The sequence below is a fragment of the Acomys minous genome, assembly GCF_964271855.1.
Source record: "Acomys minous genome assembly, chromosome: 12".
Classification (NCBI taxonomy): domain Eukaryota; kingdom Metazoa; phylum Chordata; class Mammalia; order Rodentia; family Muridae; genus Acomys; species Acomys minous.
Window position 1 is genome coordinate 16,854,729 of NC_140493.1, and position 17,579 is coordinate 16,872,307.

Sequence of the window (17,579 nt, forward strand, 5' to 3'; positions counted from 1 at the left end):
GCAAGCGCCTACAGGACTAAACAAGGGTGTCAGATTCCCCTGAGGCTGGAGTTACAGGCAGTTGTGAGCTGCTCCATGGGTGCTAGGAACTGAACCTGGTCCTCTAGAAGAGCAGCAAGTGCTCTTAGCCGGGGAGCCGTCTCTTCAGACACACACACACCAATCTCTTCAATCAGTGGCCTACCCAGGTAGGTGCATCACTCCATCACAGCCTGCACGCACCAGCTTCTACAGACAGGTACTCAGTGGAAGGCACTTCCTGGCCAGAGATCACAGGTGCATTAGCCAGGGCAGGTGCCATAGGCTCTAAGGCAAAGAGAAGGCACTGTCATCAGCCCGCAGGCATGGCGGAAGGCTTCCCAAAAGAGAGAGAAGATGACACTTCCTGGTACATCATGTATTATGTGGAATCAGGTAAAAAAATATATACCATGAGGAGGCTCCTCCTTGGCACCTGTCCGGGCCTCCCGGATATGGAGACAGTACTTCTTAAAATCTTATGGGAATTACACAACTTCTTGACTTGCTGCCCCATCCAGCAGAAATTAAAGGAGAAGCCCATCTCCCCAGGGAGATGGCTCTTCAGAGCTTCCTCTGGGGTGCCCATAGAAGAGAGGAGTCAAAGGAATGTATTTAATAGTTTTAATGCCCAGAATCTGTGCAGGTCTGAGCAGACTGCAGGGACTCTGAGAAGACTGAGGAAAAGACCATGGGTTTGTAGAGCTCCATGTTCCCTCTGGGAGACCTGCCCCTCAGTCCCTACATAAGCAGGAACTGAAGGGACCTGAGGACCATCTCTGCACTTGCACCTCCCCTTCCGGAGGACAGCAACAAGACTGTACTAGCACTTCGAGGAGGGACGCCGCTGTCACAGAAGCAGGAGATGGGCTGAAGTCAATGGCAGCTCTGTCAGTCATCTGAATATTTGTCACAAGAGCATCCCCAAGCCGGGGTCTCAGACCCACACATAGAGCAGAATCAGAGTTGGACAAGGAAGCCACACCCCTCAAGCTTCCCTCCCAGGAGCAGACTAAAGAGAAGCTCCAGCTGGCTCCAGAAAGCAGAAGCCATCCTGTCCTCATCTTTGGGGATAGTGGCAGGTTCAGCAGTTTGGGGCTGATAACCAAAGCCAGTAAGGCAGAGACTTCTTCCATAATAAAAAGGAAAAGCCTCTGCTTGATGAGACCCAAGGAAGCTCATTGGAATCCTCCCCAGGGAAATGGGATAGAAGGACCCGTGTAGAATATAGGGAAAACTAAATGAAAAGGTTTCGCTAGTGCAGGCCACTAGCTGGCCACACCTCTGCCCTGCTTGCCAGCTTCGAAACAAACAATTACAGTCTTCAAGGCATCTGCAAGTAATAGCACCCCTTTGCTTCTAGAAGGCCAAGAAAATGCCTGTGGGCTCTGAAAGAAATCCCCAATATCACTCAAAATCAACATGTGTTCCCTATTCTATCAAACTACTGATTTGAAGAATTCTGCTCAGGACTTAACCTTATCCTCTGACAAGGACGCCCAGCTGTTTCCTAACCATAACCCAACCAGACAACAAGCTAAAGGCAGGCTGGGCTGGGTTGTAGGCCAAGGACCCGGCCTTGGTCACTACATAAGATGGACAGCGGTTGCCTTGCGGATGAGCCTCTCAGTCAGGGGTGAGTTGGGTCTCAGAGCATCACGCTCCATCAGAAGGTTCCTGTGGAAACACACAGAAGGTTTGTTATAGAACCCTCTAGAAGGATGTGGGAATATGACTGGCAGGAGCAGAATGGGCACAGCCAGTGTGCTGGATTTTGAGTCTACATTAGAGTTAAGCAGCAGAGATGAGGACTCCAGTGTAGGCTCTCACTGTGGCTTCCTCTGTCTTAGGGGAAGCCATGGCTCAAGACCTCACAGCCCATGCTCCTCTCACAGTCTATGCTGAGGATGAGAGGGACAAGAGACACAGGAAGCCACATGTCAGACTCCCCCAGAAGAAGCAAGGCAAAGAGTAAAAATTAAAAAAAATAATGGGTACAGGAAAGCCTTAGTTTAAAGGAAGCAAGAACAGGCTCCCTCTGAGCAGAGCCCTGCTGTGGTTGAATGCTGCTGCTGCTGCTGCTGCTGCTGCCTTGGTCCTCAGCATGACTTAGGGAGAAGACCCTTACAGTGGCATTAGTGTCCCTGTGAGAAACAGAGGAGAATCTGCTTTGTGAGTCTCAGGGGAAGCAACATGCAGCAATAGCTCTGAGCCAGGGACAGGAGTACACCAGAAACATCCCTGCTGGACCCTGATCCGGGACAGTTCAGCTTCTAGAACGACAAGACCAGGGTGTGTGGTGTCTGAACCACCATGTCTGTGTTGCTTTGGTTACAGCTCTAGGAGCTTAGGATAGACACAGATTAACAATGGTGGGTCTTGGGGGGTGGGTGATGTTAAAGGGTTGAGGCTTCGCACAGTGGGAGGGGACAACTCCACAGCCAAGGTAGAAGTGTATCAGCCTCCTCTTGCTGCTAAAACAATTGTTGTGAGGCTGGGTACTTTGTCAAATTAAATGTTTTATAGGAGGATGGAGAGGTGGCTCAGTGGTTAAGAGCACTGCCTGCTCTTCCAAAGGACCCAGGTTCAATTCCCAGCAACCACATAGCAGCTCACAACTGTCTGTAACTCCAGTTCCAATGACTCTGACGTTCTTACGCCAATGTACATAAAGTAAAATTAAATAATTTATTTAAGAAAAATTTTATATAGCTAGGTTTCCTAGACTGAATGTCCAAGTCTAGGCCCTATGTGGCTTCAAAGCAGGCTGCTTGGGTAGGTGAACAAGGAAGAGAAGCAGAAAGGCAAACGACTGCATGCAGAAGACCCCAAGCAGGGTGGCTTCTCTTTAAAAGATTGTTCAGGGCTGGAGAGATGGCTAATCATTTCAGAGCACTGCCTGCTCTTCCAAAGGTCCTGAGTTCAATTCCCAGCCACCACATGGAGGCTCACCACCAGCTAAATGTGATCCAATGCCTTCTTCTGGCCTGCAGGCATAGAAGGAAGCCAGAGTACTGTCACTATACATAATAAATTAAATAAATAAATCAAGAAAAATATTCTTCAGTGGACAGCACTCACTAGGGTCCCTGGAGAACTCCTTTAACATCTTCTGAGGATGGGGCCCCCATGACACCCTGGGAGGAGTTCTCTCTTCTCTAATCTCTTCCCCTCTCAACATTTTCAAACTTGGGGACACAGGGTCAGCCATGGAACCAAGGCCACACTCAAACCATCCCAAACCACAGCAGAGGGATTTTGCCTGTGAAATGGGTGGGCTGCACAGGGAGGGAAGCACTTGGAAAGAGTGCTCCCTGGCACCTGTGCCCCCTCTCTTCCCTGTACTACAGCCCCCCCCCCCCCCCGGGTAGGACTTGAGCTGTGTAGCCTCAGCTCCAGCGTGGGCCACACTGAATCCCTGCCAGTTTCTCTGTCCACAGAGCTGTCAACTCCTAGCTTTGACCACCTTTTACCCACAGCGGGTCCCCGAGGGGCTCAGCCAATGTATCAAGCACCTGTGGCTTTTTACATATGGACATGGGGTGACAAAATCATGGACATGTGTCCATGGCATTTCTGAGTTCAAAGGACCCCAAGCATTCCCAGCCATCACCTGAACTGTGGGGATCTGGCCCACACTGGCCAGGGCACCTGCCTTGACCTCTTCTCACCAGGCAAGGACCCAGGAGCCCTCTCCTTGGCAGGGTGTGTGTCCAGCCAGGGAGAAGGAATATAATGGGTGTGGCCGCAGGAATTCCTTTCCCGTCTCTCCCAGACACCCCCCAGCTTCTAGGTTCCAGCTTTCTCTCCTAACCAGGCCCACTGGCTAAGCACATTTGACATTTAGTTTCCTCTCCACACCTCTTTGGGATACTCCCATGATCCTCCACTCCCTCACCAGCTCCACCATCATCCTTTCCTCCTGGCCACAACCATGTGACTGTTCAGATGTCCATGTGATGAACTGGTTTTTTCAGAGGTTCCACAAGGACAAGGCCCATACCTACCCACTGTGCACTGTGTCCTCAGTTAGCACAGGTCAGTAAGAGCCTGTAAGCTGAGGCCTAATGAGCAGACGGAAAAAAGGAGACGGGATAGCAGGAAGAGGGCACAGCCATGCAAGGACCTGAGAGCAGGTGTACTGGCCATCTGTGTAGTTCAGTGTGGCTACAACGTAGACAGGGCTGGGAAGGCAGGAGGCTGGGTAAAAGGGTGGCGCTGGCTGGGTGGTGGTGTCTTACACCTTTAGTCCCAGCACTCAGCAGGAAGAGATAAGCAGATCTCTGAGTTTGAGGCCAGGTCTATAGAGCAAGTTCCAGGACACCCAGGGCTGCATAGCCAAACCCTGTCTCCAACAGAAAGTGGGTGTTGGTGGTACCATCTATCCACCTTTGTCAAGTGGAGCCTGCTAATGACAGAGAACCAAATCCCCAGTTTGCTTCCTGCTTTCCTAACCCCAAAAGCAGAAGCACACATGTCAAGGCAGGTACATGCACAGGGAGACCATGTGCAGGGGACCCTGCCATGCTCGGCTGTAGGAAGGGCAAAGTACTTACCGGGCCACATTCTTATGGCTGCTGGAGGTACAGTTGATGGCCGCATGAAGCAACAGATGGTTGAAGACGTCTCTCTATGATGTCAATTAGGCAAGTTAGGCTCCTGCAGCGTGGACTAGGGATGGGCTCCCAGCCTACAGGGAACACTGAGACAAATTCCACCCTCCACAGCACACCTTGGTAGCAGCTTCAACAAGAGTGTTCCTACCCCATGAGTAAGGACCACACAGGAGACACCTGGCTGTTAGCCTGGCATTTCAGCCTCTGGGTCCCTTCACTCAGCTGGCTCACCTGGGCGTTGCTGCCCCCAATCTCCACAATTCGGTAGCGGATTGGCAAGAGAAGTTCCAAGACTCGGTCAGGGTTCCCGTTCTCAGCCTCCACAAGGGCCTGGCACAGGGGCAGCCCCACATCTTGTGCCAACTTGTGCTGGCAGTTCTCCCCAGGGGACCTGTCACCAAGACCAAAGCTCAGTATCCACCTCCACACAGTCTTCCTGGGCGGAGAGACCCAAAGTTAGGGCCTCTCACAGCTGCCTGATGCCACTCTGCGAGAAAGAGGGGACACTAGTCTCTGCCCAATGTAGGGAGACGCACAGGCTCCTGTCTCCAGCCTCAGTTTGTTCATGTGGAAAGTGGTGTAACAGCACAGAGGTCAGGACTGCAGACAATGCTGGTAGAGACTGGGCACCCACAGCCATGGCCACCAGAGAATGTGTCTGTAAAACTGCTATCCCAAGACTGCCCTTGTCAACCCAGAAGGCATCATTTCCAGCAGATGAAGAATCTGAGGCTACGCTGGGCATGGGGGTGCAAGCCTTTAATCCCAGCACTCTGGAGGCAGAGGCAGAGGCAGGCATCTCTGTGAGTTCGAGGTCAGCCTGGTCTACAAAGTGAGTCCAGGACAGCCAAGGCTACACAGAGAAACCTTGTCTCGAAAAACTAGGAAAAAAAAAATCTGAGGCTCTGAGCAAAGAGGTAGCTGAGTGTCCTGAGGACACCCACAGGGCGCTGGGGGTCAGACAGCTATGGCGAAGCATGCCCACCTGGGAATACCCACCTAGAAGCAAGGATCTCCTCAAAACTATGCTCACCAGCAGGGCCTCACCCTACCAGGCCTTGGCGCAGGCCTTGCAGGCATTCACCCTGTCAGCTGGGCCCAAACCTCATGGTCTCAGGGCCTCACATACTTGCTGGCCTCCTGCAGAGTGGTCATCAGCTCCTGTGTGGTCTGGAGGTCCCGTGCACCCAGGGAGGCCATCAGCAAGTGAGCGTCATTAAACAGAAGGACGTGGTCTCGGGTATGCTTCTTGGTCACAGGTAGAACAGCCTGCCACCGCTGGCCAAGGGACACCCCTGGGGGCAAAGAAATGCCAAGGGTGTGAGGCAGCAGTGTGTCTTACACTTGTTTCTTCTGAACCCTCATCGCTGAGAAGCCTGTCCAATCTTGTCCCGGTGAGGGGCCAGGAAGTGAGTAGAGCCACTAAGGCCTATGCTCTCCTTGTTTACCTGGAAACGCAACAAACCAATGAGGTAAAAGCAGATTTGAAAAACTGTCACAGATCTTCAAGTTACTCCTACACCTCGATAGACCACCCCCAACCCCAGAACATGTTTTGAATGGTCCTTATGGTAATCGCAAGCCTAGTACCTGTGGAGAGGTAGCTGGGTGGTTAAGAGCATTGGTTGCTCTTCTAGAGGTGCTGAGTTCAATTCCCATCAACCACATGGCTGCTCACAACCATATAAAGGGATCCTGTGCCCTCTTCTGGCATGCAGGTGTATATGCAGACAGAGCACTCATACATTAAGAAAATAATACAAAAGTAAATAAAACTAAAATATTAACAGTGATTCGTGCCTCACAACAGTGAGGAAACGAGAAGCTTTTCATAGCCAGCCAGACACTGGGCGTCCCTCACACTGGGAGTCTGAGCCTTCCTCAGCATCCTTCTGTGGAGCATCGTCTGGACCTCCAGCCTGGGCAGGAAGCCAGCCCCATCAGGGTAAGTTTGAAGCCTAGGGTGACAGGCAGAGAAGCCTCTGCAATGTCGGAGTTGGGAAATTCTCACCAAGATGTACCAGGCAGTAGCCAGGCACTGCCTGTGCACTCAAAGTTCTGCCAGTCAGCACACGGGAATGGCAAGGTTCAGTGCCCACGGCCACCACACCAAGGAGGCGTGGAGAACAGGTCAGTGGCCTGGGACTGGCAAGGAGACAGCTGCATCAGCTGCCATGCAAAGCTGCAGCCAGCCTCATTCATCCCAAGGCCTCACCCTCAGGGCTGGCATCCATACTTTCTCTCCTTGCGAAGGGAGAAGGAAGAGATGCAGATGGATGTACCTTCCATCTGAAGACGGTAGAGCATGGAGCAGCTGTTCACTACATCCAGCATGGTACCACTGGTCTTCAGTCTGGGAAGGATCTGGAAGACAAGGGCCATGGGAGGCCAGGCTCAGGGGCCCAAATAATAACAGGGCATGGGAACAGCCAGAGTTGCGATATGAGCCATGAGTGTGGCCTGCATAGAGAAAGCCCTCAGCAAACAAAAGATATGAGCGTCATCCCCAGCACCTGAGACATCAGGACCATCTCTCTCATCACTTCTCAGCCTTCAGGCTAAGATAAAGTGCAGTACCACAACACTCAGTAAGGGATCATGCAGCTGTGAATGTCAGAATGCGCACGCGCGCGCACACACACACACACACACACACACACACACACACACGCCCACTCCACTGTGTGCCCAGGGCTATTACTGGTCCTGTCAACTGCCACTGCCACTCTCTCACCCTGTGCCTAACGTTGCTCTCTCTGGCATGAGACTCAGATCTTGCCTGCTCTCATTTCAACTTTGCTCACTAGGAGATCTCGTACACCTCAGAGCACACAGTTCATGTCACCCCATCTTCTTTCTAAGAAGGTGATCATGACAGAAGGACTCCTCCAAGGGACCCTTGGCTGGCAGGTGTTTCTCTGGTGTTCTGACAGCTACATAGTGAGCACCCTGTGCCAAGATTTCATTACTAAGACCTCAGTGTGGAGCTAGGTTCTGGAGTTGGCCAGTGAGATGGGGCCTAGTAAACTCTACATGCTAAGGCTGCAATGCCACACAATTTAGCCTCATCATTATTTTGTCTGTATGAGTGCTTTGCCTGCATGTATGTCTATGCACCATATGTGTTCCCTGTGCCCACAGAGGACAGAAGTGGGCATCTGGTCTCCTGGAACCGGAGTTACAGAGAGTTTTAAGCTGGGGGGGGGATGCTGGAGATTGAACCTAGGTCCTCTGGTCCATCTCTCTAGCCCACAACTTTTCTTTTTTCCCCCCTTTACTCATGACTGTAGGGGAGAAACTTAGGACCAGCAAGTGCTCTAACACTGATGCTCCTAGGCATATTTTGAAAACTTTTGATTCTCAGACAGGGTCTTACCATGTTCTCCAAGCTAGCCTTCAACTTACATCATAGCCCCGACAGACTGTGAACGTTAATGCTCCTGTCCAGCCTCCTAAGCAGCTAGGGTTTCAGGTCTGCACCATCACACGTAGATTAATTTTTTAAATGTATATGAGTGCTCTATCTGCATGTCTACCTGCACTCCGGAAGAGGGTTTTAGAAGGTATAGATAGTTGTGAGCACCATGTGGTTGCTGGGAATTGAACTCAGGACCTCTGGAAGAACAGTCAGTGCTCTTAACCACTGAGCCATCTCTCCAGCCCCCCCCCAGTAGATTAATTTTTATAGCATAGATTTTATAACATTAAAAACAAACAGGGCTCCATCAAGAAGGCTCAATGGTAAGAGCACTGGCTGTTCTTCCAGAGGAAGGTTCAATTCCCAGCACTCACATGGTAGCTCACAACCATCTAAAGGCTCCCTCTTCTGACCTCTGCAGGTACCAGGCATGTACATAGTGCACATATATACATGCAGGCAAAACACTCATATGCATAAAATACATACATCTTTAAACAATTTAAACAAACAAACATAAGCACACACAACTGGCCATATGGCTCAGTAAAGGCACTTGTGAGGCCAAGCCTGTTGGATCCCTGAACTCATATTGTGGAATGAGAGCCAACTTCTGCAAGTTGTTCTCTGACTTTCACATACATGTCATGTCATGAATACGTATATACAATAAATAAATGTGAATTTTTTTGAGGCAAGGTCTCCCTATGTAGCTCTGGATGTCCTAGAACTCACAATGTAGTTCAGACTGGCAGTGAACTCACAGAGATCCATCTGCTTCAGCCTCCTGAGTGCTGGGATGAAAGGTGTGCACCACCACACCCGCCTCTGACTTTTAAAGAATCATTTATTTTAAAAAACAAAAGAAAAAAAGAATCATTTATTTTTATGTGCATTGGTGTTCTGCCTGCATGTCTGTGTGAGGGTGCCAGATCCTCTGGAACTGGAGTTACAGGCAGTCGTGAGCTGCAATGTGGGTGTTGAGAATTGAACCTGGGTCGTCTGGAAGAGCAACCAGTGCTTTTAACCATTGAGTCACTTCTCCAATCCCCTGCCTCTGACTTAAAGTTAAAAATTAGTGAACAAAAATTCAAAAGGATACCAACCCTCCTATGGACAGATGAACTGCCTCATTACGAATACCCACCTATTCATACTGCATATGGTGACACACACCTTTAATACCAGCACTTGGGAGGCAGAGGCAGGCAGATTGCTGTGACTTCAAGGCCAACATAATTTACAAAGCTAGTCCAGGACAGCCAAGATGACACAGAGAAACCCTGTCTCAAAAAACCTTAAAAAAAAAAAAAGACCATCCACGCCAGGAACTGGTGGCACATACCCTTAAATCCAGAACCAAGGTTGCAGAGACAGGTGGATCTCTGTGAGTTTGAGGCCAGTGTGGTCTACAGAACAAATCCCAGGATTGCTACACAGAAAAACACTCTCTCAAAGAAAAGAAGAAGAATACACATCTGATCAGACACAGACTGCCTTAGACAAGTCAGTCTCTGAACACTATGGGTGAACAGTCAGCAGAGGCCCCATGATACATGGAGTCAGGACACAGCTCCTGACAACAGCCAATCCTACAAAGTCTTTTCTGAGAACTTGGGGGCATTCTCCCAGTGGTTCGCTCTGTGTAGGACAATGCCAATAGGCTAGGACAAGGCCCAGAGGCTATGAGAGTCACAGGCAGACTGGAGCAACAAGCCACAAACAGATGTACTTACCTGGTTGTCATAGATGGTTAGCGCGGCCTCGTATTCTCCCTGCAAAGGTGACATTGCTGTGAGTAACATCTGGAGAAGTCAAAAATGGATGCTTGGGAATACACTAGGAAGAGCTGAGCAAGGCCTCCACTAAGGGGGATGGGCAGGGCTCAGTGGTAGCCCAGTGTGGAGGGAGGAGAAGGTGAGCTAGGAGCCTCCATATCTCTCTCTATGGTAACAGCTGGGAGAAGAACTCTGAGGAGAGGGATGCTGCCAGTCCCCATCATCTCTCCTCATGCCTTCCTGGTCGGTCCGAGAAGAATTTCTGGTGCTGTAGTTCCAATCTAAGACACTTCCCCCCCTTCCCCTCCCCCCCGCCGTGCTCCCACCCTCCCGCCTGCATGGTGGTATAAATGAGAGTGTCCCTCATGGGCTCAGATGTGTTAGTACTTGTTCCCCAATTGGTGGCACTATTTGTGCAGGCTTAGGAGGTGCGGCCTTGCTGGAGGAAATGGGCTTTGAGAGCTTAAGGTTTCACCCTGGACTCAGTCCATACTGCTTTGTGCTTGCATGAGGTGAGCTCTCAGCACCCAGTTCCTGCAGCCATGTGTGCTGCTTGCTCCACGCCTCCCTACCGAGATGGAGGCTCTTATGATTCTAGAACCTTATGCTGAATGAGCCCTTCCCTCTACAAGTTGCCTTGGTCCCAGGGTTTTATCACAGCAATAGAAAAGTAACTAAGCCACTTGAGCCCTGCTTCCCAAGAGTGAAAAATGTGTTTGAGGAGTGCAGCCTGCCAAGCTCTGGCAGTATGAATGCTGTATTGCTTCAGATACCAACTGTGCTGGAGAAGTTGATGTCAACTTGACACAAGTGAAAGTCATCCGAAAGGGGGACGGAACCTCTATTAAGAAACTCTAGGGCTGGAGAGATGGCTCAGAGGTTAAGAGCACTGACTGCTCTTCCAGAGGTCCTGAGTTCAATTCCCAGAAACCACATGATGGCTCACAAGCATCTATAATGTAACCTGATGCCATCTTCTGGTCTGCAGGTGTACATGTAGACCACTGTATAAATAATAAATAAATAAATCTTAAAAAGAAAAGAAACTCCATAAGACCAGGCAGTAGGAAAGTCTCTAGGGCATTTTCTTAATTAGTGATTGATGGGGAGGGCCCAGCCCATTGTGGGTGGAGCCATTCCTGGGCTGGTGGTCTTGGGTCTATAAGAAAGCAGGCTGAGTAAGCCATGGGGAGGAACTGGGAAGCAGCACTCCTCCATGGCCTCTGCATCAGTTCCTGCTTTCAGGTTCCTTCCTGCCCTGTTTGAGTTCCTGTCCTGCCTTCCTTCAGTGATGACTACAGTGTGTAAACTCTTTCCTCCCCAGCTTGCTTTTGGCCATGGAGATACATCACAGCAATAGAAGCCCTAACTAAGATTCCATTTGTACCAATACACAAAGGTGCTATAAGGAAGTCAGACAGAGCTGGGGACTGGGAACCACCTCTTCACTGGACATCTGCAGTGGGTGAGACAACCCATGGAAACAAGCAACCTACCTTTTCAATCAAGTACAGGGCCCAGTGCCAATAGTTATGGCTAGCGAGCATATCAGAGTCCTGCAGAAAGAGTGAAAGAATGAGCACCTGTGGTCTTTGTCTACAGTGTGGTTGGTATATCACACAAACCCCTGGGTTCAATCTCCAATGTAGAATAAACTGGGTATGGAGGACCACACCTGTGATCCAGGCACCAGGGAGGTGGACACAGAGGTTCAGAAGTTCAAAGTTGGGCTGGGCAGATGCTCACTTGGTACAATGCCTGTTGTGTAAGCGCAAAGACCTGCGTGTACCTCCCCACACCCAGCTCAGACCTGGACATGATGGTGTAGGGCTGTTATCACAGGAGGGTCCTTGAGGTTTTCTGGCCAGCCAGTCTTGCCTAATCAGTAAGCTGCAGGTGCTAGGGAAAGGCCCTGCTCACAAACACAGGTGGATGGCACCTGAGAAATAACAGTGTGGCTTCCACGTGCACACATATACATGTGCACTTGCACCAACCTACAGGTGCACTTGTACATGGACAAACACATAGATACACACACAAATGGAGGTGGGGGTGTGTGTTCTGGGGGAACAATGTAAAGGAGGGAAGCCAGGCCAGCTAAATGCCAACTAGTGCTCCCCATGCAGGTGCTTTTCCCTACCCATAAGACCTTCCAGCATCTGCCTGGGGAGCCCCAGAAAAAGTAGCTTCTCTTCTTTAGGTTCTTTGTACCTGGAGTCTGGGCATCTCTAGAATGAGCTGCATATTCAGACACATCCCTTTAGCCAGCTGCACCTACAACTATGCCTAGAGATGCTGAGAATTAGCCTGCCTGTCAATCACAGTCCTTGCCCAGGGCCCTGCTCAGGGGGATGCTGGTGGACACTGCATCCTGCTTTGTCTCTGAAACACTGAGCGTCTCTTCTCAGTGTCAGGCTCAGGAAAGGACTTACTGCCCTAGCTGTGGTGCCCTTGCAGCCTGCTGTGGTACAGAAAGAAGGGCAGCCAGGACACGTGGACAAGGAGCCAGGTCCTGTGCCAGAGAAAACAGGCCCACACAGACAAAGAGGAGTCACCATTGCTAGTGGGCAAGGAAGGCATGACAACAGCCAGTCAGGAGCAGGGGTGAGTAGAGATGGGAATAAGGAATAGGGACAGTGAGGCCACAGAGTGCTCAGGCCACGGAAAGGGTCAGGGTCAGCACTAGAGGTATGAACAGCCATAACTCCCATATGCCAGCCCTACATCAATGGGCCATCACCCAATCGGCCTGCCTCTTTCCCACCCTCTGCACCATGTGCTCCCTGCTGGCAGCAGCAGAAGTCCATGCAACTCAGGGTCCTGAGTATGTGCAAGCTAACTAGGGTCTTATTTACCCAGCACCCTTTGGACACATTCTTCTCACAGCAAAATACCTCAGGCAGACCTCAATTGTAGTCACTTCTAAAACCCTGGTAGGTTTTGGGGTGCTGTGGGGCTCCCTGGGGATGTATGGCTGTCACCAAGCTGAACCTAAGCTCCCAGGGAGCTAAGCCTCACCTGTAGGTGCCACCCAGCAAGCCTTGGGGGAATTCCTGGTGTCAGACTGGGTTGCCCAGCAGAGGACAAGCAACAACTCAGTTCATACCTTCCAGTGGCCTTCTGTGCGCTGCATGAACTCCATCCCGTCTTTGACCTCTGCTCTCATCTCATGTATATGGGCCATAGTGTGCACTGACCAGGCATCTGTGGGCTCAATAGATAAAGCCTACAGGAGGTAAGAGATGGGAGGACAAGGAAAACAGGGATTAGTCTGGTGGCCTGGGCCCAGCAACAGCAAGGGTGGGAACTGGGTTCTAACTCAGGATAACTGCAATCCCAACACTAGCTTCGTTTCCTTGTTGCCTAGGGGGTATCAATGTGTGCCTTACCCACCACAGCAGGCTGCTGAGGAGGGCATGTCTACCAGCCTCACAGATGAGGAAACTGAGGTTCAGTGAGGCCAGGATTTGCTTCCTGAGCACATCTGAGTCATCTGCAATATACTACCCAGGAGCTCTGTGCTTCAGTTTCCCATGATGACCTTTGCGGCTGCCTTCCTTTCAGGGCTATGGGAACAGTGTAGACTGTCACAATCTCTGGTGGTGAATGACAGGAGGCTGCCCCTCCCACTTAAACTCAGGAGATGGTTACACAGGTGGCTTCCTGAGGGAGAAGCAACCGGTTCTAGCAACACCTCTTCTTCTTCTTCTTCTTCTTCTTCTTCTTCTTCTTCTTCTTCTTCTTCTTCTTCTTCTTCTTCGTCTTCTTCTTTTTGAGACAGGATTTCTCTGCGTAGCCTTGGCTGTTCTGGACTCCCTTTGTAGACCAGGCTGGCCTTGAACTCACAGAGATCCACCTGCCTCTGCCTCCCGAGTGCTGGGATTAAAGGCATGTGCCACCACGCCCGGCTCTAGTTACATTTGTTAATGAGTTAATCTACATGAACCCTGAGCTCTGCAGTGAGGCAGAGGAACACATGAGCAGCTCTCACCTCCTTGTCCATCTGTTCACCAGGTCACTTCATGTTTACTGACACCTACTGGGTGCTGGGCATGAAGCAGTAAACTGGGGCTCATTGCAACCCCATCACTGGCTTGTATTCATTGCCCCACACCAAATCATGGGTCCCTACACCTGCTTTCTAATTGTGAATGCATCTGCACTAGCCTGGCACCTGCTGTAAGGGTTTGGCAACATGTCCCAGCAGTCTCTGCCTTCCTGCTCCTGTCCCTCAGCTTTCACACTCTTGTCCACTCTGTGAGGGAAGACAGGGGTCACACATCATGTCTGCATGGCCTGAGTGCCAGGAGAGCGTGGTATGTCACAGAATGTATCCTGAACATGCTGGTTACCTGCACTCCTTTTAGGAACACTTTTAAACATGCTGCCTTCACCCAGGGGGTTGGAAAATATGACTCGTCCCTGGTCTCTCTCTCTATAGGGCTGACCAGCATCCTCACTCAACTGGAGTCTTGCATGGTTTCCTGGAAACCTGCCTGCCCCTCACACCTCTCCTGGCCCCGAGGTTGACCTGCTGTGATTGCTGTCACCTCAGGAAGTCATTGTAGTCCAATGGAACCTGGTGCTACACCCCCTCATATCGTGGAAACTTGGGGGACACTGTTTTAGCCTTGTCTCCATATCTAGCACTATCTATGGAGTCTGAGGCTAAGGTCAGCGAGTTGTATCGCACCAGGAGAGCTGGAGCGAGGGGTAGGAGAGAGCAGCTGAGAAGGGGGGGTGAGTGAACTATTGTGATTTACCGTGTTCCTTGTAAGACTTGAGACTACATCCTTGGCCACTTTTCTTTGGAGTCAGTTTGCCACTGTGCCACCCAGAGCTCCTTCAATTGCCCTGAGCCCTCCACATGCCCAGGTATCTCCCTCAACCGGAGCAGCCTTCCTGTGGCTTAGCCATGAATGGGGTATCTGGCTACCTTGATCATACAGCTTAGATAGCCAGGGAGCTTCCTGTAACGCTCAAGTCTGACTCACAGCTAAAGAAACAACAGCTACAATAAAAGCCCTTCCCTTGATCCCTGACTCTGGACTGAGTCTGATTCAGGCCACCCTCAGAGACCCTGAGGAAGCTGCCATGAGGAGGGGCACTTTAGGCCCACTGGGACAATGCCTAGGTGGGGAGCCACAACAGGGATGCAGGGAAGCTAGGATCTAGTCCAGCTTCTTGCCAGGTGAAAACTTGGTTCCTTAGCTTTATTACCATGGGAGGACTCTGCCTAGCTTGCCTCTGAGCTGCAGACCTCATACCTGGCCACTAAAGTGTTTAACAGGGTGGGCAGAGACCATCGGCAGGAGCAGGCATGGGCAAAGTGCCAGCTGTGAACCAGGATCAAAAGAGAAGGTCTCTCTCTGTGTGGCAACGCCTCCTTGCGCCACCTTAGTTTCTACTCTTACAAGGACAAGAGTGCCAGAGATGGACTTCTAGACCTTGCACCCAAGCCTGTCACTTGACCATGGCTCCATGCCTACGGGAGTGTCCTCAGGTCAGCCAGCACATCCCAGCGGAAAACAGAACACAGGACCCTGGGCTGAAGGCCCAAACATGTTCCACACTGGCTCCACTTCTCCCACTGAGGGCACCCCAGTAATGAGTGAGGGCTAAGACACAAGCTTGAGGACAGGGTACACCACTCCACTCATGGAGGAAGAGCATCACATGATCAGATCCAGGAAACCTTTGTTCGAAGTCTCCACCCACCTCAAGCCTCAGGCAAGGCCAGACCTGGTGGAATGGTGAGAGATTCAAGGAGGAAGAAGCAAGGTTTGCATGGCTCTCCTTAGTGAGCCAGTCCTACCTAGCCCTGTGGCTCTGGAGCCAACCTGAGCTCAGAGAAGCACTGAGCCATCACTCTGGTGATGCCTGAGAGCAGGAGCTACCACCTCGCTGAGCTTCTCTGCCTTCCCTGCTCCAGGGACCTTGGGAAGATGAAAGGAGTGACAGACAGGCAGATCCTTCCCTTAATACCAGCCCCTCCTGATCCATGAAATACCCTGAATAGGGAAGGCAGGGTGGCTTGGTCAGCACATGAGGAGCCACACCCTGAAGGGCCTCACACCTTGATAAGGGACAACTCACCTCTTTGGCAAGCTTTTCTGCTCTGTCATAGAAGTTGGTTTCCATCAGTCCAAAAGCATAGATGCCTTTCACATAGCTGAACACAGAGAAAAGACTTGAGTACCCAGCAAGATGACAAGGAAAGGAGTGATGAGTCTCCCAGCAGGATTGGCCAGAGTCCTCACACCCAGGGCTTGTATGTGACTGTGTTCGCACGTAGAGGGTTCCCAGATGGAACCGAGGTACGATGCAGTGGGCAGCAAACTGATCACTGTTGTCTACTTTGTGACAGGGCCCTGTAGAGCTGGTGTCAAGGAAAGAGGACTTGCTGATACCCTGATTCTGCTCAGGCCATCAGGGAGCCAGAAAAATCTGCATTGCTGCGAGCCACCAGCAGGAGGCAGCACTGAAAGAATAGCACAAGCCCAACCCAGAGAGGTGCTGACCTCAGCAATTTTGACTTCCTTTCCTCAAAGTGACAACAAGCTCATTAGGAAGGTCCTCAGCCTTCTTAATGCTGTGACCTCTTAATACAGCTCCTCATGTGGAGGCTCCCAACCATTAAGTTATTTTCATTGCTACTTTCCAACTCATTTTGCTACTGTTAGGAATTGTAATGTACATATCTGTGTTTCCTGATGATCTTAGGAAACCCCAGTGAACGAATCATGTCCCGCCCTGAAGGGGTCCAGGCCCACAGGTTGAGAACTCATGGTCAACAGGTGCCTTTCTGGGAGGCCTGGTGTTAGGGGTAGCTCCTCCCAGGCTTCTGTTACACTGTGCAGCATCCCTCACCCAGCCTGGGAGCACCCACTGACTGGCTTGACACTCCCCAGAACCAGATTCCAGGGGCCTGTTTGTCCTGGTCACCCTCCACTCTTGCCCGCAAACTGGGAATGACCACATACTTGCACCTCTTATCAGTCACCCAGGCACTGGGTCTCAAGGCTGTAGGTCACAGGTGACAGAGCAGTTTTATCCTGTGTCCCTCTGGGACTGAGTAAGGACAGATGCTGGTGTCTGTGACTTGGGTGTCACTTTTACTGTCCAGCACAGGGATAAATGGCAGCTTTTATGGAGAGCAGGGGCTTAAAGGTGACTTTAGAATATGTTTGCCAAGGAGCTTAGTAGTAGCTCGTGAGTTGTTTAATCATCAGTTTTTTTCTTTTAAAGTTTTTATTTATTTATTTATTATGTATATAGTGCTTTGCCTGTATGTACACCTGCAAGTCAGAAGATGGCATCAGATCACATCATAGATGGTTGTGAGCCACCCTGTGGTTGCTGGGAATCGAACTCAGGACCTCTGGAAGAGCAGTCAGTGCCCTTAATCTCTGAGCCATCTCTCCAGCCCTTAATCATCAGTTTTGCTGAGCCATGATACCTAGACCTGTGGTCAAGCACTGTTGTAAGGGTCACCACAAAGATACTTGTATCAGGTATGATTAATTTCTCAATCAGTAGGCTTGGAGACAAATAAGATTCCCCAATAATATGGGTGGGCCTATTTCAATCAGAAAAAAAAATTTTAGAAAGAGAAAGACACTCCACCTTCCGGCTGCCCTTAGATACAAAGAGGGAGTTGCGTTGATTTCGGTGGAGCAGCCTGTCACACTGCCCTGCAGGTTCTGAATGTGCCTGATGCTACATAAGCAACTCTCTGGAGAGCGC

General features: G+C 50.7%; 1 protein-coding gene across 2 annotated transcripts in view; it reads right to left on the bottom strand.

Annotated features, from left to right (window-relative positions):
- Window positions 1-628: 628 nt before the first annotated feature.
- Window positions 629-17,579, bottom strand: part of LOC311579613 (tetratricopeptide repeat protein 38-like) — a 35,393-nt gene continuing 18,442 nt past the window's right edge. For both annotated transcript variants that reach the window (XM_084750334.1, XM_084750333.1), the window contains exons 6-14: window positions 15,930-16,005; window positions 12,940-13,059; window positions 11,327-11,386; window positions 9,789-9,827; window positions 6,917-6,998; window positions 5,764-5,929; window positions 4,866-5,025; window positions 4,575-4,648; window positions 629-1,695 (exon numbers count right to left, since the gene is read on the bottom strand). In XM_084750334.1, the coding sequence (XP_084606460.1) occupies window positions 1,605-1,695; window positions 4,575-4,648; window positions 4,866-5,025; window positions 5,764-5,929; window positions 6,917-6,998; window positions 9,789-9,827; window positions 11,327-11,386; window positions 12,940-13,059; window positions 15,930-16,005 (868 nt within the window). In that variant the 3' untranslated portion in view covers window positions 629-1,604. The remainder of the gene's footprint in view (window positions 1,696-4,574; window positions 4,649-4,865; window positions 5,026-5,763; window positions 5,930-6,916; window positions 6,999-9,788; window positions 9,828-11,326; window positions 11,387-12,939; window positions 13,060-15,929; window positions 16,006-17,579) is intronic.